General features: G+C 38.9%; 1 protein-coding gene across 11 annotated transcripts in view; it reads right to left on the reverse strand.

The window, feature by feature from the left end:
• Positions 1-3,018: 3,018 nt before the first annotated feature.
• RUFY3 (RUN and FYVE domain containing 3) overlaps positions 3,019-26,522 on the reverse strand; it is a 97,487-nt gene continuing 73,983 nt past the window's right edge. For 4 of the 11 annotated variants that reach the window (XM_010839102.1, XM_010839100.1, XM_010839096.1 and 1 more), the window contains 10 exons: positions 25,934-26,026; positions 24,158-24,241; positions 21,784-21,951; positions 20,990-21,087; positions 16,525-16,644; positions 14,693-14,795; positions 13,528-13,607; positions 10,749-10,776; positions 9,910-9,981; positions 3,020-7,954 (listed from right to left, as the gene is read on the reverse strand). In XM_010839102.1, coding sequence (XP_010837404.1) covers positions 7,811-7,954; positions 9,910-9,981; positions 10,749-10,776; positions 13,528-13,607; positions 14,693-14,795; positions 16,525-16,644; positions 20,990-21,087; positions 21,784-21,951; positions 24,158-24,241; positions 25,934-26,026 — 990 coding nt within the window. In that variant the 3' untranslated portion in view covers positions 3,020-7,810. Of the gene's footprint in view, positions 7,955-9,909; positions 9,982-10,706; positions 10,777-13,527; positions 13,608-14,692; positions 14,796-16,524; positions 16,645-16,876; positions 19,154-20,989; positions 21,088-21,783; positions 21,952-24,157; positions 24,242-25,933; positions 26,027-26,522 lie in introns of those variants that run through there. The other 7 variants (XM_010839097.1, XM_010839095.1, XM_010839104.1 and 4 more) reach the window with 5 other exon arrangements.

Below are 26,522 nucleotides of genomic sequence, written 5' to 3' on the forward strand. Positions count from 1 at the left end.
TTATTTTTTTTTTTTTTTTTTTTTTTCTTTTTCTTTTTTTCCTAGCCATGCCACACAGCATATGGAGTCTTAGTTCCTCAGTAAGGGATTCAACCTGTGCCTCCTATAGTGGAAGTGTGGAATCCTAACCACTGGACTTCTGAGGAAGTCCCAAGGTTGATATATATTTAATTTTACTAGAAATTGATGTACCCTTTTCCAAAGTGATCATTCTATTTTAGATATCCCAAACAATATGACAGTTCCAGTTGGTCCACATCCTCACTATTTGATATTTCCAGCCTGTAATTTTAGCCATTCTCTGTGTAAAATAAGACACACAAAAGGTTTTAATTTACTGTCCCAATCAGTGATGTTAAGCATATTTTTGTAAGCTTATTGACCAAATGTCTTAAGTGAAATTGAAGTTTCTGTTTTTTGTTTCTTTTATGTTTCCCCTTCCATTTTATTTATTGGAGAAATGCTGTGAACCTTTAGTGGTTTCTACAGGCTGAGTTTGAGTTTCACTGATCGCCTTTCAGTGATGTCAAGTGACCACTTTTCTACTGTGTGTGGTCTTTTTCTTAGTTAAGTGGCAAGAGCCCTTCTCACAATGAGCTGGCTTTAAACACACCCTCCCCCGCCCCCCAGTTTGTCACTTTATTGGCTTTTCATGGCAGAAATTACGTGGTAGGTTTTCAAATCTCCCTTTTTTATGGCCTCTGGGTTCTGTGTCAGAACTAGGAGGTTCCAGTGAAGTGATTTTGAAAGCACCTGGTGATAAAGCATGAAGGTGTGTAGCCAAATTGACTCTAGGATATGGACTACTCCAAGAAACTCAAGAAACATCACTATAGTACATTTAAGAATAAGCTTTTCAAATGTTCCAGACTAAATCTGAAGCCTGTGAAATTTCACAAATATATTCAAAGACTTGTGATTTGAAAACTCACTTCGTTCTAACTGAAACAGAGAGGCCCTCAACCTTTCTGTCACTTGATGACGTTTGGAAATGTAGACCAGAACTAATAAGAAGCTGAGTTACTTGGAATTTCTAGTAGGCTGGCTATAATTCCATCCGTTTCTTGCCCCCTCAAGAGAGCAAATAGGGGAATACAGGTGGTAATATTGGCTAATTTTTAACCTCTAATTTACAAGAACAAACCTATTGGTGACAGACCTTACAATTGAGTATGAATGATACTATTGTGCTGAGATGGAGAAGGAAATGGCAACCCACTCCAGTATTCTTGCTAGAGAATTTCGTGGACAGAAGAGCCTGGTGGGCTGCTGTCCATAGGGTCGCACAGAGTCGGACACGACTGAAGTGACTTAGCAGCACAGCAGCATTGTGCTGAGAAGTAGCATCCCAGGATGGCATGGCACTATGGCTATCTGGAGACTTGAGCAGGTTTTTCCACTCTACCTGCCCATTGGAGGCCCGAGTTATCTTTACCAAGCTTACTTACATGCTCAGCAATGCTTACAGCTGGTCACTGGTTCTGTTTTTAACTAAGTTTACATTTCAAGGTGATACACTCTTTGAATAAAGTTTGTCTTGTATTATAGGTGTAGAACTCCTTATCAGATACTTAATTTTTGATTTGGTAGATTGACATGCTTGCACAAATCTTATATACAAAAGTAGTTAATGTGTTAACAAAATCAGCTGTCCTCAGGAATGGTGAGAATAAAATAGAAGACCTTAATAATGGACAATCCCCAAGCTAACAAAAGTCTAAGACTCATTAAGATTTGACCCAGGAGAACATTTGGGGGTTATTAGGACGACTGAGCGACTTCACTTTCACTTTTCACTTTCATGCATTGGAGAAGGAAATGGCAACCCACTCCAGTGTTCTTGCCTGGAGAATCCCAAGGACAGGGGAGCCTGGTGGGCTGCTGTCTATGGGGTTGCACAGAGTCAGACACGACTGAAGCGACTTAGCAGCAGCAGGCTAAGTTATTAGCAAGATGCTTTACTTTAAATCAAAACGTGCTACTTCTGAAATACAGTTCTTTAGAAAGGCCTACATTTTCTGCTGGGCAAAGCTGAAATGAGACTGTAATATAGACAGTAGCCCTGAGAGTTACTTCAAAATCAGTAGGCTATACCTGGAGTCCTTTCACAGAATGGTTAAAATTCCCTTTAAGAGTTTCATACGTTTTTTTCCAACTTTCACTTTTTTATTAACAAGTTTGCAGTTTTTTTTCATTAAGTTTTTATAAAAGTGTACTTGATTTAAAAGTGCTTGTTTCAGGTATACAGTAAAGTGATTCAGTTATGCATGTATATCTGTATGGATAAATATTATAGACATATATCCTTTTTTTCCTTATAGATTATCACCAGGTATTGAGGATAGTTCCCTGTGCTATACAGTAGGCCCTTGTTGGTTATCTATTGTATATGTAGTAGTATATATATGTTAATCCCAAACTCCTAATTTCTCTCTCCCCGCTGCTTTCCCCTTTGATAATCATTGTTTTCTATGTCTGTGGGTCTATTTGTATTCTATTTTGTATATATTTTTTAAAGTATTTATTTGGCTGCATCAGGTCTTGGTTGTGGCCCTCGGGGTCTTTGTTGCTCCATGTGGGATCTCCAGCTGTGGAGTGCAGGCTTAGTTGCTCTGTGGCATGTGGGATCTCATTTATAGTCCCTTGCATTGCAAGGTAGATTCTTAACCGCTGTGCCACCAGCTAAGTCCCTGTAAGTTAATTTTTATCCTTTTTTTTTTAGATTCCACAAATAAGTGGTATCATGTATTTGTCTTGTATCTGTCTAGCTTACTTCCTGAGTATGATGATCTCTAGGTCCATCCACATGGCTGCAAAATGGCATTACTTCATTCTTTTTTATAGCTGAGTAATTTTTCATTGTGTATATATACCACATCTTCTTTATCCTTGCATCTGTCAATGGAACATTTAGGTTACTTCCATGTCTTGGTCATTGTAAATAGTGCTGCAGTGAATATAGGGGTGCATGTATCTTTTCAAATTATCATTTTTATAACTTGACTGTAAACAATGAAAGAGCCATGTGCTGAACTACAGATCTAATTTAAAATTCTCATGCTGAGGAAAATCCTCAGATTCTATTTGTAAATAAACTGCATTTAAGGGAGTTCAATCAAGTTCTGTAAAGTCTGACCTATAGTTGCTTGGAATATGAAAGCACAAATTTTTAAATTTAAATAAACTTTATTTTGGAATAGTTTAAGATACACAAAAACGTTGCAAAAGCAATAGAATTCTTGTAAACACTGGCCTAATTTCCCTGTTTACATTTTATATTGCTACATTTGTCACGGTTAATGTTAATACATAACCATTGACTGAATTCCACACTTTGTTCAGATTTTATTAGCTTTTCCCTAGTATCTTTCATTCCAGGATCCCACATTATGTTAGTCTTTGTGTCTCCTTAACCTCAGTCTTGTTTTGAATGACCTGATACTTTTAGAGTACTGGTCAGATATTTCGTTGAATGTCCCTCAGAGTTTTCTAAGGTTTTCTCATGGTTAGACTAGGTTTATTGGTTTTGGGAGGAAGAATACAAAGGAATTATTCTCACTGCTTTCACCTTATCAAGGATTCTTGTTATCAACATGACATCACTGACCATGTGAATTTTGAAACAGTGTTTCCTTGGTTACTATAAAACCGCTTTATTTCTCTTTCTATATTCTACTTTTTTGAAGCAAATTACTAAGCACAGCCCATATTCAAAAGGTGGGGAGGTAAGCTCCACTTCTTGAAGGAATAGTAGCTACATAAATTTCTTGGAATTTTTCTTTGTAGGAGACATGATACTTCTCTGTCATTTATGTAATCTCATATTAATATGGACTCATTTATTCTCTGGGTAATACTTCTGCATTATTTTGCTCGCATTTTTTCAGCTTTACCCACTGGAAGCTTCTAGTTTTCTCCTGTATACCTTTGCTATCTTCTTTTTTTTTTTTTTTCAATAGCACTTCCTTAATTTTTGATGTTGCAAGATGCCCCAGACCTAGAATCAGCCATTTCTCCAACGAATCCTGGTTCCTTTTATTGAAGAATGGTATTATAAACCAAGCTTTGGTTTCTGATTAAAGACCGGGCATTGGATGTGCCCATTGTTACTGGGGTGTCAGCTTCCAGACCCTCAGAGCACATGGGGATATATGTTTGTGTACCCACCCATATACACATACATATCTATTTTCTGTATCCAATTGGAAAGCGTGGTATTTTAAAAGTTGTAAAATATACAAACATTTTACCATTTTAATCATTTTTAAGTGTACATTTCTGTGGCATTAAGTACATTCATATTGTACGAACACCACCACCACCACCATCCATCACCAGAACTTTTCATCCCCGCCCCACCTCCCAACCAATTGAAACTCTATCCATTTCCCACTTCCCCAAGTCCTTGGTAACTTGTGTTTGTCTGTCTTTCTACTGTTGGTGAATTTAACTAGATACTTCACATAGGTGGAATCCTATTTGTTCTTTTGTGACTGGCTTATCTCATGTCAGGGTCCATCCGTGTTGTAGTATGTGTCAGAATTTCCTTGCTTTTTAAGGCTGAATGTATCTACCATATTTTGTTTATCCATTCACTGATAAATGAACACTTCGGTGGCTTCACCTTCTGGCTATTGTGAATGATGCTGCTATGAACGTGGGTATAACCCCGCTTTCATTTCTGGGTATATATATCCAGAGGTGGAACTGCTGTATTACATGGAACTTTTCATTTCTTTAGGAACTGCCATTCTATTTTCTGTACTGGCTGTACCACTTTACATTGCCACCAACAGTGCACAAGGATTCCAGTTTCTTTAAAAGTTTTATTTTGACGAAGCTAACCTATTTTCTTACGTTGCTTGCGTTTTTGGTCTTATCCAAAAAAGTCACTGCCAGACCCAGTGTTATGAATCTTCCTCCTCTTTGTTCTAAGAATTTAATAGTTCTAGGTCTATGTTCAGATCTTTGATCCATTTCAAGTTACTTTTGTATATGGTATAAAAGTCCATCTTAGTTTTTTTGGCATGTGCATATCTAGTTTTCCCAGTATCAGGTTTGAAAATTCTATCCTTTTTCCATTGAATAGTCTTGGCACCCTTGTCAGAAATCATTTGAGTGTAGATGTGAAGGTCTATTCCTGTGCCCTCTACTCTGATGGCTCATTATGTCTGTATGCCATTACCATACTGCCTTCAGCACTGTAGCTCTATAAGTTTTGAAATCAGGAAGTGTGAGACATTTTAACATTTTTTCAAGATTGTCTTGGCTGTTGAGGCACCTCTTGAGGTTCCATATAAATGCTTCTATTTCTGCAAAAGATATTGGGATTTTTGATAGGGGTTACACTGAATCTGTAGATGGTTGAGGTAGTACTGACATTTAAAAGATATAAACGCATCATCAACTGAGGGAATTTTTCAGAAACTAAAGCTTGTGGTCAGCGATTTTTATTTTGGCTGGCCCACAATTGTGTTATAACACTTTGTGGGTTATTACATTCAATAGTTATACCTGACATACCTGTCATCTCCAGCACTGTGAGTCTCATTTTCACTTTCTCTATTAGAATCAGTCATTAAGGCTTTTTTTGTGTGTGTAACATTCACATCATCTGAATCAACTATATTCTGAAGAATACCATCTTCTGAGACACTAGTATATATGTCTCTTGGACAATCAAAAGTATTTGCATAAAACCACAGACAAATTCTTATCTCAAAACTTCACGATGTGTCATTTTTTAACGTTTTATGCTAATAAACTTACGTTTATAACATACACAAGGTAGGAACAAAAACCTACCAGTAAAATGTGAATGATTATGACAATCTTAAGCTGTATAATGAACCCTTGATCAATTTTACATTCTAAAAACTCTGCACAGTGATGTTAATTGTATCACTCTTTAAAAATGTATTTATATGTCTCTGGTCAGTAACATTTGGGTAACAAAAGACGTATTAATACGTCTGGTCAATAATGTAAGTTTTCCAATTCATGAACATGAGGTGTCTTTCCGTGTACTGGTATCTTCTTTTGGCAGTGCTTTAGTTTTCAGTATACAAGTCGTTTGCTTCTATGGTTAAGTGTATTCCTAATATGTTATTCTTGGTGATGCTATTGTAAACAGTGGAAACAATTTTTAAGGAAGAAAGGCCTATCGTTAAGTCAAGGTATTCATGACTTGGTCCCCTTGCTTCGTGGGCATATGCACTAATAACAAATCTCTGGAGCTTTGGTCTTAAAAAAATAACTGAAACACTAAACAGCTTATGTGCATTTCCAAAACAAATCTCAAGTGGCTAGTTATTTATTTCTCCTTACATGCCATGTACAGAGTGGCCTCTTCAATTTACTTCAAAACTAATTATAAAATAACTTTTGCTAATTTAGGATAATCCTCCCCCCCATTTTCTGTAGAACCTAGAACAGTGCTGACACATATATGTAGTCAAAAATAAGGAAGATGGAGAATCACAAGCAATAGATATTATTTAAAGAGAAAAAATGACAACAAACGATGTTGGAATTAACTAATTTTATTTCTCCCTAGGACTCTTAAAATTCAGATCCACCATGTAACAGGTCAGACTTCTGGAATAACAACTTTCCTGGGCTGTCACTCTTTTTAGGAGACAGAATTTATCAAATATCATAGTTCCAGGATGTTTCCACCCCATAACTCTAAACCAGTTAACAGAATCTTCTTAGGTCTTAATTGGAATCAAACAATCTATGTACATGCAGCATAATCAAAGGAGCATAGACCATTTCCTGCCTTCCCGTGCTGAATGCACATCTCTTTTTTTTTCCCCAAAGGGTTTGTTGCTAAGAACTGTTTTGAGTATATTTTCCAAAAAACCTGTCTACCAGTTCTGAATCTTGGCTTGGAATAAGGAATCCCTTATTCACAAAAGAATTTAACAAATATTCTCAGCCATGGACAAATTAAATTTCTTCACTCTACACCTGACATGGCTTTGCTTTAGTACTTCCTGTTTGCAAAAGTCAAACCCTATCTTTAAAACCCCTTATAATTTCCATGACCCAGAGAGGAGGGAGACTGGGGAAGAGCTGGCTTGCTGCATAGCAGATTCTGAAAAGGGCAGGTATTTACTTTTGAAGTCAGTAAGTGGAAAAACGGCAAACATTCTTCCTCCTTATTCTGATAGTGAAAACGTGTAGGCCAGAACTAGAAAATTCTGGTCCTAAAACTAGAATACATTATAATATTAAGTACATTCAAAATTTATATTACTCTTTAATTTCTTTTCCCTGAGTTTGGGTTCACAGTTTGGTAGAGATCCTTTAAAGAAGAGGTAGGTGGGAGGGGTAAAGAGGAAATAATGTTTGTCTAGCAGCACCTGAGAGAACATGTAACCTCTATCATTTCAATCTTGGTTAACAATGATCTTTCCCTCTTGAATCTCCAAATATAATAAAGGGATGATCATTTTCCTTTTTATTCTTATTCACTAAGGACCCTCTCTCCTTTAACATGCAGCTCAGTATTAATATCACTATTCATAAAAATGAATAGCCCTTCCAAAGACAAGCTAGCAGATCAATGCTTCAAAGTGAGGTTGTTTAGATTTAGCAGAGAGAGGCTCAAATGAGTAACTTTTATTCATACAGTTATTAGAGAAAACACGCAAAATTTCCAGCACTGTTAACCACTGCCTTTTCTTCCTGGACCTGGTTTATTTAAAGCATTCCTATCAACTCGAGTTGATTCTAAAGTCTGCTCTAGGGGATTCTGACATCTAACGTGGGTGGATACATTCTGGTCCAGATCTTGGCCTCCATCTTACGATGGACTGGTAGAATATTGTTTCATCAGATGCTCGTGGCAGGGATTGCAAACTCGCTCAGGCTTGATACTTGAAGGAAGAGGCAGTTCGTTTGTTGAACAGATGTTACAGAAGGTTCCTCTGCAGTTCCTACATACATTCTACAAAGAGAAAGCGAGGTCAGGTGGGTAACAGAAGAGCAGGGCATAAGTATGCATGGGATGCAGGAGGCCAAATATGACGGATGCTTAATGTCCAATAAAATACTGGCTGAATATGTGCTGTATGCCACACAGTATCGGACCAAACAACCTGTCTACAAAGTGCACAGTCTAGTTCTTAGATCTAAATGAAGACAAGCATTTCCACAGAGGTCACATGAACAGATAATACACAGCTTATTTATCTTCACAGAATATATACTTCCATTTATATTCACTTTTAGGTGGGCTAGTTCTAAAATTAGTTTGCTGTTACCTAAGCATACTCCAAATAAGGCAAGCGGTGACCTAGCCGTGGGTTTGGTAACCAGCAAAACACTTAGAAACTTTGCTGAGCGTGAACTAAAAGCATAATTTCTAATACATGATGTGCTTAATGTTTTCCTGTGATGCTCTGCGAGCACATCTTTTGGGATATCAGTGCAGGCACAGCTGCCTGCCTCCTTTCTATTTGGGAAATTAATCTATTAAGCAAAGGCTTCCCTGATGGCTCAGCGGGTAAAGAATCTGCTTGCAGCACAAGAGACACAAGGGATGCGGGTTCAATCCCTGGGTTGGGAATATCCCCTAGCGGAGGAAAATGGCAACCCACTTAAGTAAAATTCCCTGGACAGAGGAGCCTGGTGGGCTACAGTCCAAAGGGTCGGAGGTGACTGAGTGACTAAGCATTTGGAGTCTTTAGTAGCCAAACTGGGGAACAGCATGTGGGTCATTATGGCCGTGTTGCAGAGAGTGACAGGACAGTGCACACACAGCTCCAAGGTGCCCTGTATAAAGGCTGTGAAGAATAATTTTCCCCATAAATAATGCTCCTTTCTGCCTAAACAATTCATCTTTCTGAGGGTGCAGTGGAGTAGGGGGGAATCAATCTTATTTGAAAGCCTGGGGGGAATGTTTCCTCTGACATATTGCAGTTACTTTGCAGGTCTTAGACAAGAAAAGCCAGAATTAGATTAGCAGCCTCTTCTGTTTTGGAACACATTTCTCTAACTACAACTTCCAATTCTATAAAGGCAGTCCATCTTTATCTGTTTCTGCTAATTTAAGACTAGGTCATACTACAATTTTGCTTGTTAAAATTTTAGCACGATCACAGACACTGGCAATTAGGTTGTAATGTAGAATTTGGGCATGTTTCCATCTCCTCTATGCACTTATTCCTGACACTCATTTGTCTGTAACATTTCTTGAGCATCTGCTATGAACTGGGCACATATTAGATACTGGGGGATCCTACTGTGAGCAAGGCACAGATGTGGCCGTCAAAGATGCTTACTCTTCCTTGCGTGCTCCCTTCACCCAGCTGACTCTAGAATGACAAGCTGGGAAGGTGCTCAGACAGAGACCCTTGAGGATCCAAAGGGAAAACAAGTGGTTTGGTGGAAAGGGAGCTTGTTTTCCTTTCAGAGGGTGTTTCCCCAATTAGTTCAAAGGATTCCCTTCCCTAACCTGTCTTCTCTGTTCTAAACAGGATGGAGTACTGGAAGGAGTGTAGACTTTGCAGCCAAAGTCAGGCTGCATCTGAGCTTTCAGTAACTGGGAAATGCAGGTGACACCTCTGAGCCCAAGGCTCTTCATAAAATGATAGCACAAAGGACATAAGCTTAACGAGACTAGGACTTCATGTACACTTTGTTCATTATCCTTTTGTAATGAACAAATTTATACATTCGTTTATTTTAAATTATGTAGTAAATTCTGTATTTAATATTTGAATGGGGATTTACTGATATGACTTAATAGGACTGAAAATAATAGGTACACACTCACTGCTGTTCCTTTTGCTTCCCACCCCCCACTCTGCACTCTACATGGCAAAGTCCCTGTCATCAGAAGCAGCTAGTCATGCAGTGGGCGTCCCTACGAAGAACTTGTTTGTTTCTCATCACCGTTACCTTTGTTAGGCTGCAGTCTTCCTGGCATAGCTGACAATACTTCGGTGGCTTTTCGGAGGGCAACGGCTGATCCTAAACCACACAGTGAGCCAGTCAGTCTCCCTTAGCCCCAGAAATATATTTTCAGAATATGCATTTTTAGTTACAAAATTATATAATCACACTGCAGACTATTGGAAACTAGAAAAACAAGTTTTATATATATATATATATATAGTCTTACCACCTTAATACAACTCTGATAATATCATTATCCTTGTGACCCTCTTAATTTTTATAATAGAGTAACAGGCAATTTTACTGATAGAAATTCATGTATATAAATGTAAAAATCTCCATCCCTTTTGTATTATTCTGTCATGAGGAATGGAAGGGAGTAGGCTTCAGTATACCTAGTAAATAAAAGACCATGGTAACTCAGACATAGTAGCATTTATCATCTTTCTCATGGAGTTACCACTATATTTTGTAATGTATTTCTTAACCGTTGATGTTTGCTTATTTCCAAGTGATCAAGAGGTACTTTTTCTCTTCCTTTTATTTAAGGGAAAGCTAAGGGCAAGGGAGGTCTGGTGAGCTCTCTGAGGTCTCACAGTAAGTCAAAGAGAATCTCAAATAGGAAGTGAGCACTGCTGTTTTACTTAGTAAATTGCTCAAAACTGTCCTACTTGCTGTGAGAGTGTCGGGGAAATGCATGTTTAGGATATTAAAAGGATGGGGCACAGAGACTTGTATGCGTTCACCTACCTCCCTTGCTGCCCTGTTTACAACTAGGCAGGGCCCAGCCAACTACCTACCTAATTTTTTACAAGATGTTTTAGGACAGGAGACTCAGTTACCTGTTGATCCACAGGGTGAGACTGCAGCCTATAACAGGAAAGTAAAAACAGTAACTAACAGCGGCTTATATCTCCTTTATCATTTTCAAAGCATGGAGAAAGCAATACCATGGTTCTTCTATGTTGCTGGGACCAAAGTAATTATTAATGTTGACCTCCAAGGAGAGGAAATTTTGGTTGTTAAATCTATTACTAGGATAAGATCCTATATTAGTCTAGGTTCCTGTTTAAAAATAGATGAGAGTTATATTTTGTTTTCTTCCTACTATCAAGAAAATAGTCTTCGTGTTTCCCAACCTACAAAGCCCCAGTGGCTGAGGCCATGCATTTTAATAGCTTTTTTTCCTATCTAGTATTATGGAAACCTGCTGATTCTCATATGTCATGTATTAGTCCCTTCTCCCAAGTTATCCATTTAGATTGAACTATTTCTTCATGAGACCAGCTGAGCTAACCCCAATTTTCCCAACTTGGAACAGAACTTATACAAGAGAAGCAAAGCCCACATTAAATTCTGGGGGAAATGGACCACAGATCTATAATGATTCCAATTCTCTTCAGTTGAATGGCAGTGTGACCATTAATATGACCAGCTTGGCAGCTGTTCCTTGGACCACAATCCAAGGCAACTTTGGGTATGTTTTAGGATGGCAGTTCTCGCCAGGCGAGGCCCTGGAAGCAGCTTTTATTTAGTGCAGAGGAAGACAAAGGAAGACATGATAAAGAGAGGCAACTTGGGTCTCTGTGTGCCTCATTTTTCTCACCTGTAAAGTAGGAGTAGATGATTAAGCTTTTTTAAGGAGAAGTAAATTTGTAACGCCCCACTCCAGTACTCCTGCCTGGAAAATCCCATGGACGGAGGAGCCTGGTGGGCTGCAGTCCATGGGGTCGCTACGAGTCGGATATGACCGAGCGACTTCACTTTCACTTTTCACTTTCCTGCACTGGAGAAGGAAATGGCAACCCACTCCAGTGTTCTTGCCTGGAGAATCCCAGGGACGGGGGAGCCTGGTGGGCTGCCGTCTCTGGGGTCACACAGAGTCGGACACGGCTGAAGTGACTTAGCAGTAGCAAATTTGTAAGGAGACAATGAACGTGACGCATTTTTTAAGCTGCAGAGTACAATACATATATAAGGTAGTATACTCATGCCTCCTGGTTTTCAGGTTCCACATCTGTGGTTAGTTAAATCCCAGAGGCACAATCCACAGATACAGCGCATTATGTTCATTGTACCAGGCCATTTTTTGTAAGAGACTTGAGCATCCATGGATTTTGATATCTGAAGGGGCTCCTGGAACCCTGGATGCCAAGGGATAGTCATTGTATTGTCTATTTCTAGGGCCTAAAATCAGAACCTGACATGTAAGACACTCCTGAAAGTAAATGACTTGATTTTTGTCTGGCATGAGCTGACTCTGAAAGGCCCTTTTAAGCCTTGGTTAATTTTATGGTCTAATTCCTTCCCACAGCCCATGATGGTCTGTAGGAAGATTAGCTCTAATCTTAAGGAGTTTAAGGCTGGTCCTGGATCAGACCATGTTCTCTTGGGAGTAAAACTTAAAGGTACTGGAATCACTCTGGCCTTGGAGGCAAGGAAGGACTGTTTAGGCTAAGCACCTCCAAAATCATCCTGCTGTTGGACTGTGTGATTTATCTTCTCCAGCAGCTAGTTTTGCTCCAGATGACATATTATCTCATTCTTAGGGCATCAAAGATTGGACAGATTCAGCTGCCAAAAATATATACTATATAGGTCTCTCAAAACTCCTCTGTGGTATCTTTCCTTGATACTAATCTTTTGTTATTGTTGTCATTATGATTGACTTTAATTTTTAGTGCAGTGTTAGGTTCACAGCAGATCTGAGCAGAAAGGACACAGATTGCTTATATATTCTGTTGGACCTCCCACCCTCCCCCAATATCAACATTCCACACCAGAATGGTACCCGATGCGAACAGTTACTGAACCTAAACTGACACGCTGTGAGTCATGGTTTACCTTAGGCTTCTCCCTTGGTGGTGTACATTCTATGGGTTTGGACAAATATATGACGACATGTATCCATCATTACAGTGTCATAGAGTATTTTCACTGGCCTATAAAATCCTTTGTGCTCTACCAATTCATCTATCCATATCTCCTAATCCCTAGTAATCATTATCTCCATGGTTTTGCCTTTTCCAGAAGGTCATGTAGTTGGACCTCCTTCATTTTTTAATATAGTGGCACTGTGTAATATTTTGTTGTTAAAGTAATTTGTTAAAAGTCAACTTCCTGGAAGGGATCCCATGTTCTTCAGTGAGCAAATGAGATGAAGAGTTAAGAAAAATAAACTATTTTTCTCTTTAAGAGAAAAACATAAGGGAAATAAGGGAATTTATTTGAAACATAGCCTCCATTCACTTAGCACACAGGTGGAAGCAGGTCATGCTCAAGTGCATTAAGAACCCAGGAAATGCTATGATTTGTCTTTCATTCACTTGTCCTACTGATCCAGTAGAGATCAGATTAGAGCTAATCTTTTAAGTGATAGTTTGGGGATTAACCAGGAAAGAATCAGAAGACAGACAGCCTGATCACCTTTATTTCTTCTGAAACTGACTAAATGGGTTTGGTTCAATATGTGTTATCTGGTTTATTCCTTATTCACTCTCTCTTTAAAATGTCTTTCTGGAATATTAATATTACAAGTCAGTGTCTGATCTGAGTCACTGCCAATGTCTAACAAAAGCTCCCTCTGTCCCACCACCCCAAAAGAGCTTTATATCTTAGTACTTTATTAGTAAACACCTGTGGCTTTCTTCCAGGGGCTTGTTTAGTTTAACATTTTCCTCTTGGATTTTGTGCTTCCCATCCTGCCAAAAGAAAACAGCCCAGTTTGTTAATTGTTCAGATTGCCAAACAAGTTTAACCATGCAGACATTTTCTTCTGTATTGTCCTAGCTTGGTATGAAGCTAAGCAGCTTTTTTTTTTTTTTTTTTAAAGGTTAGGGGAGGAATTTAACTTTCAAGATATTTGCCTTTATTCTTTGTTCCGAGTAGTTTCTTAACAAATTATTTGGATAAGACTTGCAACAAATGATTTTCAGAGTAGATAGTTTTTTAATTCTTGAGACTGAAATGAATTCAGAATATATCCTATTTACTTACAAAATGGGCTCAAGGTATCAGTTACTTCTTAGGACAAAACCCTGTTTCCTGGGTCCCAGGGATAATCCAATTTTGGCTCTCTCACCACTATAGGTGCTAGAGGTCTCTTTCCTAACACTGTTCTCTAGAAGCTTCTACTCCTGCTCTTTAAACCACTCTGTGTTATTTCCCATTTCCCAAGCCTAGTTCCCTCTTTTTCTAAATTTCCCAAGAGAAGCACCTTGAGTATGCTAAACTTGAAATCTTCATGACTTGGAAAATGGTGTACAGAAGCAAATCAACATTTAAGACAATTCTGTTAAAGGGGAATTCAGGATTAGGGAGGGATGGTGAGACCATATTATTAAAAATATTAGCTACTAAAATAATCTTAACAAATTGAAAGGATTAAGATGGTCACTGTAGGACAGAGAAGTAAAGGTCAGGGAAGCCTGGTGCTGCAGTCCATGTGGTCACAAAGCGTCAGATATGACTTAGTGACTGAACAACAACGAAAAGATGGTCACTGGAAATTATGGTTATCAATCTCCTTTTCCAAATGAATTCAAGTTAGAGTGTCCTGGAGGCAGACTTAGAATCAAGCTTCCATGCGTCTACCCCAGCGCCTGCCTACCACCTAGGTACTCAAGGCCATAGTAATGAAATGTGTTCCATAAGAGAAAATAGCCTGGTCCATCAAGGTAACCTCTAAAAATTGGTCCTCCGTCCATGGGATTTTCCAGGCAAGAGTACTGGAGTGGGGTGTCATTCCTTCTCTGAAGTAAAGGAACAAGGGAATAACAAACATTACCATTTTGGGTTCTTCTGGCTTCTGGGATCCCTTTCCTGGGATGCTCCTGCTGTTTTGTAACCTTCTTTCTCTTTCCTGTTTTAGCTCTAACTCAAGATGATTCCTGGGATGGGTGGGAGAAAAAAATGATGAAAATTTGGATTTCTGTACTGTTTTCTAAAGAATGCCAAACCCTTTTCTTAGAATTCAGTAATTAAATTTTAGTACTTGATTAACAGCATCACTGATTCAATGGACATGAACTTGGGCAAATCCCAGGAGACAGTGAGGTACAGGGAGGCCTGGCATGCTGCACTCCATGGGGTGGCAAAGAGTCAGACATGACTTAGCACTTAGCAACTGAACAACAACAATAGAAACAACCGTGTATATATGGACAACCAGGTTTTAAAGTGCACGTGTGCAAAGTTGCTTTAGTCATGTCCAACTCCGTGACCCTGTGGACCGTAGCCCACCAGGTTCATCTGTCCATGGGATTCTCCAGGCAAGAATACTGGAGTGGGTTGCCATGGCCTCCTCCAGGAGATCTTCCCAATCGAGAGGATTGAACCAGCGTCTCTTCAGGTCTCCTGCATTGGCAGGTGGGTTCTTTACCACTAGTGCCACCTAGTGGTACTATGGTATGTCCACACTATGGACAACCAGGTTTTACAGTAAAATACAATACAATAAAACCAGTAGTACTACAATACATTCGACGTATTTAAGCTTCCTGGGATGATTAAGAATGTACTTTAGGATCTCCCAGTGCCTGCGGGCACTACTCTGAGTATTGACAATTAACACTAACTCTTACTGAATAGTTATGGTCAACTGAATGCTGGTAGGATTCACTATAACTGAAGGATAGTATTCCTAAAATTTCAAGATACCGTATGAAAGCACTGACACTGTAAGTCCCATCACATTTTAATTAGCTATCTCTTTACAGTTATGCAGTCGATCCCCAGTTACACCCTCAACCACCAGCGTCCTTAGTAGCTGTGTACTTGTATATCCAACAACAAACTTATATTTGTTTGAAAGCAGTGCCTCTGGCACAGAGTTGAGTCTCATCTGAGAGATGGTATGGAAGAATGGGCTTCCCAGGTGGTGCTAGTGGTAAAGAACCCACCTGCTAATGCAGGAGATGTAAAGAGACATAGGTTTGATCCCTGGGTCAGGAAGATTCCCTGGAGGAGGGTATGGCAAATCACTCCAGTATTCTTGCCTGGAGAATCCCATGGACAAAGGAGCCTGACATGCTACGGTCCATAGGGTCACAAAGAGTCAGACATAACTGAAGTGACTTAGCACCCACACACGATATGCTGACTTAGCATGCACGTGCGTGGAAGAATGGTTAAGGGCTTGGAGTCAGAGAAATAGGCTTTTTGAATGTGGCTACACATTAGCTACGTGAATTTGGACAATTTAACCCCTCTAAGTTTCCTTTTCATCTGAAAGTAGGGGTGATGAGATCACAAACAGGGTTGAAGGGAAGATGTTAGGAGAAACTGCATATGAAGTGCTTAGTAAAGTATCCTGCACACAGTAAGAATTCAGGAAATCCTGTTATTATTAGTGTTGTGTTGGCCATTACAGTCTTTTACTCCATCCTATTTATCTGGGACCTTGGGTTCTAATTTCCTGTTTCTTTGGTAGCAAAAGATGCTGACAAGATTTGGGGAATGCTGGTGTACGTGAAGCTTTCTGGATTCTAGTTCTGGAGAAAGGACTTGGCAGAGACAGAATGGAAATGGCTGGAGCAGGAGACTCCCCCCTACCCCCTGGCTGTCTAGCATCAGTACTTCCCACGACCGCCCTGGCCACCAAAGCTGCGCTTTCTTCACCGCTGCCTGGTGAGCGCCTCCACTTCCAGCTGCAGACTGTTGATCTTGTCTCCAAAGTCCTGCTTGAAGAGCCGGTTGTCCAGTTCAGCAGACTGGCGGCCTCGCTCAGCCTGGCGCAATCTGGATGTGAGCCATATGAACGTGTGATAAAAAACAAAAGCCATGGCGGGGAGGAAGACCAAGTTCACAGCACAAAATAAAACAACCCAAGGAAGAAGGCATGGGGATACACAGAGAGGAAAATAAACTCTGCAGGACATGGGAAGAAATTATGGGGGGAAAAAAGATGGAGGAGGAACAAATCCTTTAACCAAAAAAAGCAAGATGAAGGTGAACCAGGCAGAGGAAAAGCTGATTTTCCATTTTTTTTTTTTTATTCTAGTACTACAGTTTACAGCCATTAGATGATAAACAATAAAACATCACTTTTTAGAAAATCCATACCAAAGCCAACTTCAAGTACACAGTAATTAAAGTTAAATCCACTTTTTTTGTTTGTTTTTATTTCCTAATAGGTTTGGTACTTTATATTTCTGTTTTACACTCATAACTGGAACTTGCAAATGGGCAACTACCTTCTTATGATACGGAATTAGAACATCTTCCTTGTCCCTTTCCTTAACCACAAATATATTAAATCACTGGACACTACACATCAACCTTTACCCAGGCTTCGGGTTTTGACATAATGAAAAGCCTTTGTCAGAGTCTGGACATCTCATTCCTTTTCCATATCTACCACATAGTGTGTGACTAAGTGGACAAGCGTTTCAGCACTGGGCCTGCCTAAGATTCCTGACCATATTCTCTGGAAGATTCTGATGAATGTTTTCTCCCATATATCCTATAACTTTGCACCTATAAAAAGTATGTTCTAAGGTGAAGTATCTGGGGCTCTCTCTAATAGAATTTGGAAGCATGCTATGTGTAGTCTTTAAAATGTTTTATTTTGGTGTTTGAGCACTCCTTCCAAATACTCATAGAAAAGGCAACTCATCACCATAAAAGGGTGATGAAGATAAGAGTAGATGCAAAATTATAAGAAATAAACTAAGTTCAAAAGCACAGGAGCTTCCATGAGGTTGGCCATAGGCTCTTTGACTTGACTTTGGCTCAAGTCTGCAAGGACCTATAAAAACACACCTATAAAAATCTATCTTACCCTCTTAATCCTGGTTTTTCTAAGGTGATAAAGAATTTCAACAGCTGGAAGCAAAGGGGTTATCTTTGTCCCCACTTAAGCAGCTGAAATGCTGCAAATCCCATCAGAATGAGACAAAAGAGAAAAACAAAAATTTTGCCAAGCCTTTTTTGAAGTAATAAAGGCTTATGTAATGCCTGTCCCCCCAAATCAAGTCATTATAAAAATCAAAGTATTTATAGGATTATTACAATGTAAAGTCTAGGAAGGATTAGATCTGTGGTCACTTAGAAAAAGAAGCCTTGCTAATTACTGTTTATGAATACCTACTGGGAATCTTTATTTTTAGACTAAATAATAACAAATATAAGTTTATTTAAATTTGTCTGTTTCCTACTCTGAAATGGTTTTCTAATAGATTGTTATTTTTCTGAAAACTTAAGCAAATTCCTTTCTGAACAAAAAGTAATAGAAACTCTTAAGTAGAGGTTGTCAACAAGAGACAAGAGGCAGGGAACCATTACTTGGGTCCATGCCTCATCATCTTTACTTCAAAAGGAAAAGCAGAATAGATTTGAAAAGTGTGTAGCCTATTTTTTTATATAGGAGAGGAGTGTCTGTATTAAAATTGCTTTCTCTGAGCTACCTAAATAGGAAGTGGAACTGCAGGAAAATGGAAGAGGTAGAAGATGACAAATATTAGGAGGGTCTTCCCAAGCTTCCATATTATTATGTTATCATAAGTTACCTAATCACTAAATTTATCTCTATGACTTTAAAGAACTGGAAGGATGCTGTTTTTTACCCCCTGAAGTCACTAAGGCAAAAAAGTTGCAAGCAATCTTGGTTATGGAGAAGAGGACTGTAGTGAAATACTAAGTACTTATCCTTGGCTTGGGGATTAAACCTAGATAACCAAAGTGAAAAGGGGTCATGGCCTACGAGATACAGAACTACTTTAGGAGAGTCCAAAACCGTGTGGTCGTCACCTCTAGCTCATTACATCGCAACGGCAGAACAGGCTCACTGACACAGACATTGTACCTAGAAACTCGTATTATGGGGGACTGGGTTGTAAAGGCATCAATCATGTATGTACAGAGCTTCCATTCCCTAGGATTTTTTTTTTAAAGGGGTGTTTATATATTGGTCAACTCAGAAGTAATTTCTCAAAGTTTATTTGGTAATTAATTAAGAACTTATACTAAATTTGCTACCTCTGGGGAGAAAATAAAGAAGAAGGAAAAAACACAGCCTATATATCAAACTGTTTTTCTTAAAGTCCAGCAAATTCAAAGTCAATTTTTGGTGACATTTTATATAGAATCAGAGCATAAATGCAATCGCTTTCAGATTTCTTCCTTTTACAATTAAGTTGTGATATCCAACTTGTGAGGTGACCAGCTGTAAAATGCCTAATGATGTTTTGGGATCAGTTTATTTGCTGCACTGTTTAAGGTCTTTGCCTGTTTCACCAAATCCTTTTCACTATGTTAATACAAATAAAAATAAAAATGGAGTGAAAGGGGAATGAGAAAATGAATAAATAGGAAAGACAAAAATAGCAAGAGAATAAGTCAGCTTAATACCTGAAGAGATAAGTCATTATTTCAGTTCTGTCTGCTTTAAATACCAAAACAAAAATCCACTGAAAAATCATCTGACACATTTCAAAAACACAATTTACGAACACTAATATTGATTTGTTAAATCATAGACATACAACTTTTATGAACAAGACAACTTTTGAGATAGACTGATAACTTTTTCATTTACAATCAGCCAAGCCAGAGGTTTCAAGCTTATTTATTAATTTACAATTAACTTCTGAGTCAACAATAATATGCAGTGCTGTTCAGGACCTACCCTGGTCAAGAACCACTCGAATAAAAGAAATCATCCATTCACCTATTCATTTACATGTCTATTCAATGAATGCTTTGGACACGTGGCACTGTGATAGATCCAACAAGGGAACCTAAAGGGTACAGTTAACTAGCTTCAAGGAACTCACATTCTCATCAGAAGATAAGATACCTATATAAAGGTTTATAAGGTAAGACAGGAAGTGAGAAGTGCTATGAGCAGTGTGGCTAGGTATAGATATAAGGCTATAGGAATTCCAACAAGGACAAACGCAGTTTATTTTTAGCTGGAAGAAGTATCAGAGGAAGCTTTGGATAAGTGGCATTTTAGCCTGAACATAAAAGATGTATCTGAAGAACAAGGGAGTGAAAAGAGGAAGGACATTTCTATTTGATGAAACTATTAGAAAACACAGTCAATTCTAAAGGAAATCAACCCTGAATATTCATTGAAAGGACTGATGCTGAAGCTGAAGTTCCAATACTTTGGCCACCTGATGTGAAGAGCCAACGTTGGCTCTTCCAATGAAAAGACCCTGATGCTGGGAAAGATTGAGGGCAGGAGGAGAAGGGGATGACAGAGGGTGAGATGGTTGGATGGCATCCCTGACTCAAAGGACATGAGTTTGGGTGGACTCCAGGAGATAGTGAAGGACAGGGAAGCCTGGCATGCTGCAGTCCACGGGGTTTCCAAGAGTTGGACACAACTTAATGACTGAACAATAACAATTAGGAAAGACACGGATGGGGAATATGGGAAGTGTGTCCAGGGGCCAGTTAGTAGTGTAGTTTTGCTCAAGTGCAAGAAGGGTGATCAGTGGGTGTTACAGGTAGCAAAGTTTTCATGACCAGGGGTACTGTGGCTCATTTAATCTTGAAGCCTTAGCCATTTCTCCTGGCAGCTGAGTCACTAGCAAGAATGTGGTGATTTCAGACAGAAAGACAGAAGAATAGCATAGGAAGAAGATGTACTTTGGGCAGACTGAGTTGTAGGCACTAGTGGGAAATAGCTGGTCAGGGGATGAAAATATAGAAGGAAGACAGAACTAGAGATCGACAGATCTAAGCACTGTGGGCAGGAGGTGACAGCGGAAGCTGCGGAACTGTTGAGGAGAAAGCAGAGAGAATAGGGAGATGAAAAAGGAGGGAAAGAGGTTCACAGTACCCCTCGATCACCTAGCACTAAAGTCTTCAAAGACTTCAGTAATAAACAGTAACAGAATCACACACAGATTTAAAAGTCCTTTCATCCTTGTACGTATCCCTCCTCTAACACATGACACTGAAATGGTTTTTAGTCACATCTTAAAAAACAACATTTAATTGGCTTTCTTTCTATGAACATGCCTGGTGATAAGCTGGGCGATTTCCACATACTCTCTGTCAAATCCACAGCACATTCTCCTCACTTCCAGGACTGAATGCCCTAAGTGTTTCACTAGAGAAACAGCAATTTTACCTTTGTTCCAGTTGTTTAATGGTAGCAGCCATCTGATTAGTCTTCTCTTCTAAGCGACTGTTCAGTTCACTTTTCTGTTTTACTCCCAAGTCTGAACTCTGTTACAGAAAAGAATTATGAGTAATGTTTACATTTATATAGAACGTAAAATCCTGAAAAAAGTCACACGTGCCTTAATGGGAAGTAAAGAAATAGAAATGCTTATATATTAATATTTGTCCATCAGTTAATTCCCAAACAGAGAAAAGCAGGAAGCAACATTTAATATTAGTGTTGTTATCTGCAGTTTTGTCTCAAAAATCAACATCAGAAAGTACATCAATTTATCTATATAACTCAGTTGGTAGGTCAGACTTGAGAGTAGATGTGACAATGTGAAAAGTGGCTGTGGCTTTCCAGAATAAGCATACAGGATCCTATGATGGTCTGATTCCTAAAGTGGTTTATTGGCAGCTAGGGCTTCCCTGGTGGCTTAGATGGTAAAGCATCTGCCTGTAATGCAGGAGACCCAGGTTCAGTCCCTGGGTTGGGAAGATCCCCTGGAGAAGGAAATGGCTACCCACTTCAGTATTTTTGCTTGGAGAATCCCATGGACAGAGGAGCCTGGCGGGCTACAGTCTATGGGGTCACAAACAGTTGGACATGACTGAGTGACTAACACTTTCACTTTTCAGCCTCAAAGTGACACGACTCTTTCCTCTTGTATTTAAAGTGCGATTCTAGAGAAGAAGAGGGACAGAGGGAAGCCCTGGGATTTAGGGAGCCAGTGAGCCCATTCCTTGTGCTTCTCGTACCTGCAGCTTGAAGGCAAGTTCATGCTTAAGAGCCCTGAGATCGTCCAGCTGCTGCCGCAGAGACACCAGGGCATCCTGCTTCTCACAGACGTCCTTCTCCAGCATCTTCATAGCCAATTCCATCTCCTGTCTCATGCTGATCTGGATTTCCAGTTCTTTTTCAACATCCTGCCCCCAGAGGGAGACAAATTACTTATTCTCTCTTTCCTCAACTATGTACAAACTACAAAATTCTGCAGGAAAAGGCAGGCCTAAATTCTCAGGTCTGCTGGCAAAACAGATGTAAACCATCATTGAATACAGAGACATTAACACTAAGAATAAGAATAACCAGGATAATTATAGTAATATTTACTGAAGAATTTACAAATCTGAAAAACATGGTAGGCCAAAGGTAGAGCTATCTAATATGCCTAAAATACACACATACTTGAGGCACATCATTAGATATTAAAACAAACAACTGTGTCATGTCCTGTTATAAAAATATGAAGTATTACAGTAGCCAGCACAAAATTAAGCATCTGGAATTCTCTTTAGTTTGAAGGTTGTTGACATTTTCAAGATCCCAAGGGACCAAAAAGATACTTTGGGTCCTCAAGGTAACATCTCAGTTACTGGGAACTGTCAATATGGTTGAGTTTTTTCTATTTTATATTGGAGCATAGTTGATTAACAATGTGTTAGTTTCAGGTGTACAGCAAAGTGACTCAGTTATACACGTACATGGATGTATTCTTTTTCAAATTCTTTTTCCATTTTTATAGATTAAGCAGCATTTCCTGTGTTTTATAGTAGGTCCTTATTGGTTATCTATTTCAAATATAGCAGCTAACTCAAAAATAGGCTGAACACAGAGCTCTGTATTTAATCACTGATACACTGCTTTTTGTATATATGCTCTAATTGAGAAAGGAGGTCAGTATGGCTGGATGAATAAAAAGAGAAGATTTCATGAAACTAAGAGAAATGAATTCAACGTCCAATGACTATTAGAATGAAAATGCAGGTGATATACAGGTCCCTAAAAGTAAAACAGCAATTTGGACTTGACGCTAAGTGGGATCTATTTCAGTGTCCTGAAAGGGAAAGTGATGCAATACATTTATGCTCATTTACTTCTATCATCTTGAAATTTTAAAAATATTACATGAAAAAGATGCATGTTTATATGAAGTTCTCAGCATAAAACAAAGTCAAATAAACCTTGGTTGTTATTATTAAAATAAATATAGTGGCTAACTGAACTTTTATATTCACTTAACACGAGGCCTGCTTTTGTTTCAACCTTACTACTGCTGTGTTATTTGGATGATCACAGATACAAAGACCTGAGGTTCTTCTGCATCCATGCTGTGCCCAGGGCACATCTAGAACCTTGCCTACTTGCTTGGTTTCTTTCTCTGTTAACAAAACATTTATCATAATGTGGTATGGCAAAGTGGAAAATTTTTTGTACCATTTTTTCATTTGCTCCTTAACTGAGGCACTCCACTGTACGTGGCGACCATGACAGAAGGCAACTCAAACCGTATTTTTAAACACTGACATACATTATTTCTAGGACCTTCTTTATGGAAAGTATTTTGAGACTGAATCTACAAACATATAGAAGGAAAATGATAATTATTTCAAGGATGTTAAAATAACATTGCTAAAGTAACATTAGCAAGAATACTGGAGTGGGTTGCCATTTCCTTCTCCAGGGGATCTTCCCAACCCAGGGATCAAACTCACGTCTCCTGCATTGGCAGGTGGATTCTTTACCACTGAGCCACCTGGGAAGACACAGGTTTATTATTATACTAATATTTGGATAAAATCAATTGCAGAAGTATTTCAGCCCTTATTATACATTCTTATATATGTATATAAATTAATTTCTATGAATATCTTAAGACTAATACTGATGTCGTATTTTTCTATTTATGTATAAAAACAAGAATAAATTCAGAAATAACAACTAAAAGTAAAAGAGGACAAGTCTACACTGATGACTCTAAGTAAGGAGAAGAGGAGCTGACCTATCCGAGGAGACATGTCTTTGCAGGGGTGAGGACTGAGGCAGTAAGAGAGATCATACAGTTTAAAAAGTAGGTTCTATATACCTAGCGTTTTTGCAACACAAACTATAAAAGCAAAAATAAATTAAAAATGAAGATTGGCAAAATTCTATTGGTTGTTGAGAATACTCAGAGCAAGGACTGAGGAAACACTGTAGGGAATATGGGTTAAAAGAATGAGAAAAAAATTCACAGGATCCATAAAATTTGTTAGACTACTACTGATCTTCCCTTGATCTATGAGATAAAACCCCTAAATGGGGGTATTTTAACATGGTGCTGAACCATGAGGACATAAAAGCACAGTTTACCAGTCGCAGTTGTGTCTCTTCCTTTAAGTGCTTCCTGGCTTCACTCAGTGCTTGCCCCTCAGAAGTCCGGTCTGGCTTAGGACCCTTGAAAAGGTAAGTAAAACAGTACACATCTGAGGATGTAGAGAATCCAACAGTTATCGGACACTAGCACTCCTATTCAGTAAGGAAAATGATCACACCAAAGCACATATGACAATGAACGAAGACAATAAAGAAACTGCAGAGGTTCCATAAATATTCTAAGCTGAACTGGGAAATTTTTGCCATTTTGTTTCAAGTCCTTGCAGCTTACCAGACCAAGTGGTAGAAGTCTCAAAATATCAGCCTCTAAGAAACAAAATAGCATTCACTGTAAACTATAAATTGGGCCAAAGTTTCAGTTATTCAGTCCTCCTCCAAAAGATCTCACATCTGGTATCTCCACCCAGACAGCAAGATAAGAGTGAAAGATGAAGGAAAGTGAAAGATGAAGGAAAGTGAAAGTCGCTCAGTTGTGTCTGACTCTATGCGACCCCATGGCCTATACTCTAAGTGACTCCATGGAACTCTCCAGGCCAGAATACTGGAGTGGGTAGCAGTTCCCTTCTCCAGGGGATCTTCCCAACCCAGGGATCAAACTCAGGTATCCTGCATTGCAGGCAGATTCTGTACCGGCTGAGCCACCAGGGAAATGAACAGTTCACCAGAAACCTCTGAGCAGTCACAGTTGTCTTGTTTTACAAAATCCATGCATTAAAGTCAAACTTTGCCTGGTGGCTCAGATGGTAAAGCATCTGCCTATAATGAGGGTAGACCTGGGTTAATCCCTGGGTCAGGAAGATCCTCTGGAGAAGGCAATGGAAACCCACTGCAGTACTCTTGCCTGGAAAATCCCATGGACAGAAGAGCCTGGCAGGCTACAGTCCATGGTGTCCCAAAGAGTCGGACACGACTGAGCGACTCCACTTTCTTTTTATTTATGTTGGTTCCCACTCAGAGTCTAGGTACTTACTCTTCAAGAACAATTTAAAAAACTGGATTTCTGGATTCCTAGGTCACAGTAGGTTAGAAACATGAGGCTAAGGAGTAGGGAGCATTTCCAGAAAGAGTAATGCTAACAGCAGTAAGAAATAAAAGATGCCAGTGAAATAAAAGGCAAAAAAAAAAAGAATCTGGGACAATTAAGTATAGGTTCTAGAAGCTCTATCAGTTTCAACAGCCCCCTTGAGCAGCACCATTATAACATAGTACAGAATTGCCAATGTTGATAACTATGATCTTCAGTCACCATAAAGGGCTACATGGAGTAAATCCTATCCTCTACTTAAGAAGGCTCAGAATTGTGCAGTACACAAAAGGTTTGCAAAATATGTTGAGACATATATAAAAGGGACTGAGTTATCCATAAAATTCATTTATATGGGAACTCTTTCCCAGTGATATCAGAGATATACTTCTTATAAAACAGTACGATTATTTCTAAAAATAGTACAAATCATTATATAAAAATGTATATAATGTATATAAAATGCAATGGTGTATATAAAAAAATACATTGAATTAGACTGCTTCTTGAAGTCTCTAAACAGATGTACATGGTGGTGAAGCCAAGGAGTGTCAATAGGAGAGGGGCATCAGCCTCCCATAACCTTCATCATTCAAGTAATTTTGCACCCAGTCTCAGGGAAAACAGTGCACTTAACATATGCAAAGGCTCGCTGCTTTCAAGCAGCCCTCTGAGCGTGCCACCCACCCACCCCCGCCCTCACTGTTAACACAGTGACATGCTCTCACCTTCCGATTCGATTCCAATATGTAGGAGCTTTCTTCTTTAACTCGTTCCATTTCTTCTTGCAAGGTGATAATTCTGTTGTTTGCAACTGCAAGCTGTTGATAAAATTTTGAAAATAATCTTTCTTTTATTAAACACAGAATAAGATAATTCATAATCTGCAAGGACATGATTTTCACGCTTAGGTATTCTAGAAGGAAAGAAAACTATCTATAACCCCACAAAAACTTAGGAGAGCTATCTTGAAAGACAAATATCTCTTATTACTGCTTTTTGTGTAAAAACTTTTTTTTTCCAGTAACAGAATGTTAAGTTATGATCATTTACCTCAAGGGTGTCCCCATAGATAACTCATAATTATATTTAGCTACAAAACCTATTTCTAAAATGTTTGAGAGGTCACCTCATGCTTTGGGACCCATCTTACACACCCTCATTAAGACCTGTTTTTAGGGACTTTTCTGGTGGTCCAGTGGTGTTAAGGCTCTCTTCCCTTTCAATGCAGGGGCGGGCTGGTTTGATCCATGGTCAGGGAACTAAGAGCCCAAATGCCCTGTGGCATGGCCAAAAATTAAAAAAAAAAAAAAAAAA

This window comes from Bison bison, unplaced genomic scaffold (genome assembly GCF_000754665.1).
Source record: "Bison bison bison isolate TAMUID 2011002044 unplaced genomic scaffold, Bison_UMD1.0 scf7180017864110, whole genome shotgun sequence".
Classification (NCBI taxonomy): Eukaryota; Metazoa; Chordata; class Mammalia; order Artiodactyla; family Bovidae; genus Bison; species Bison bison.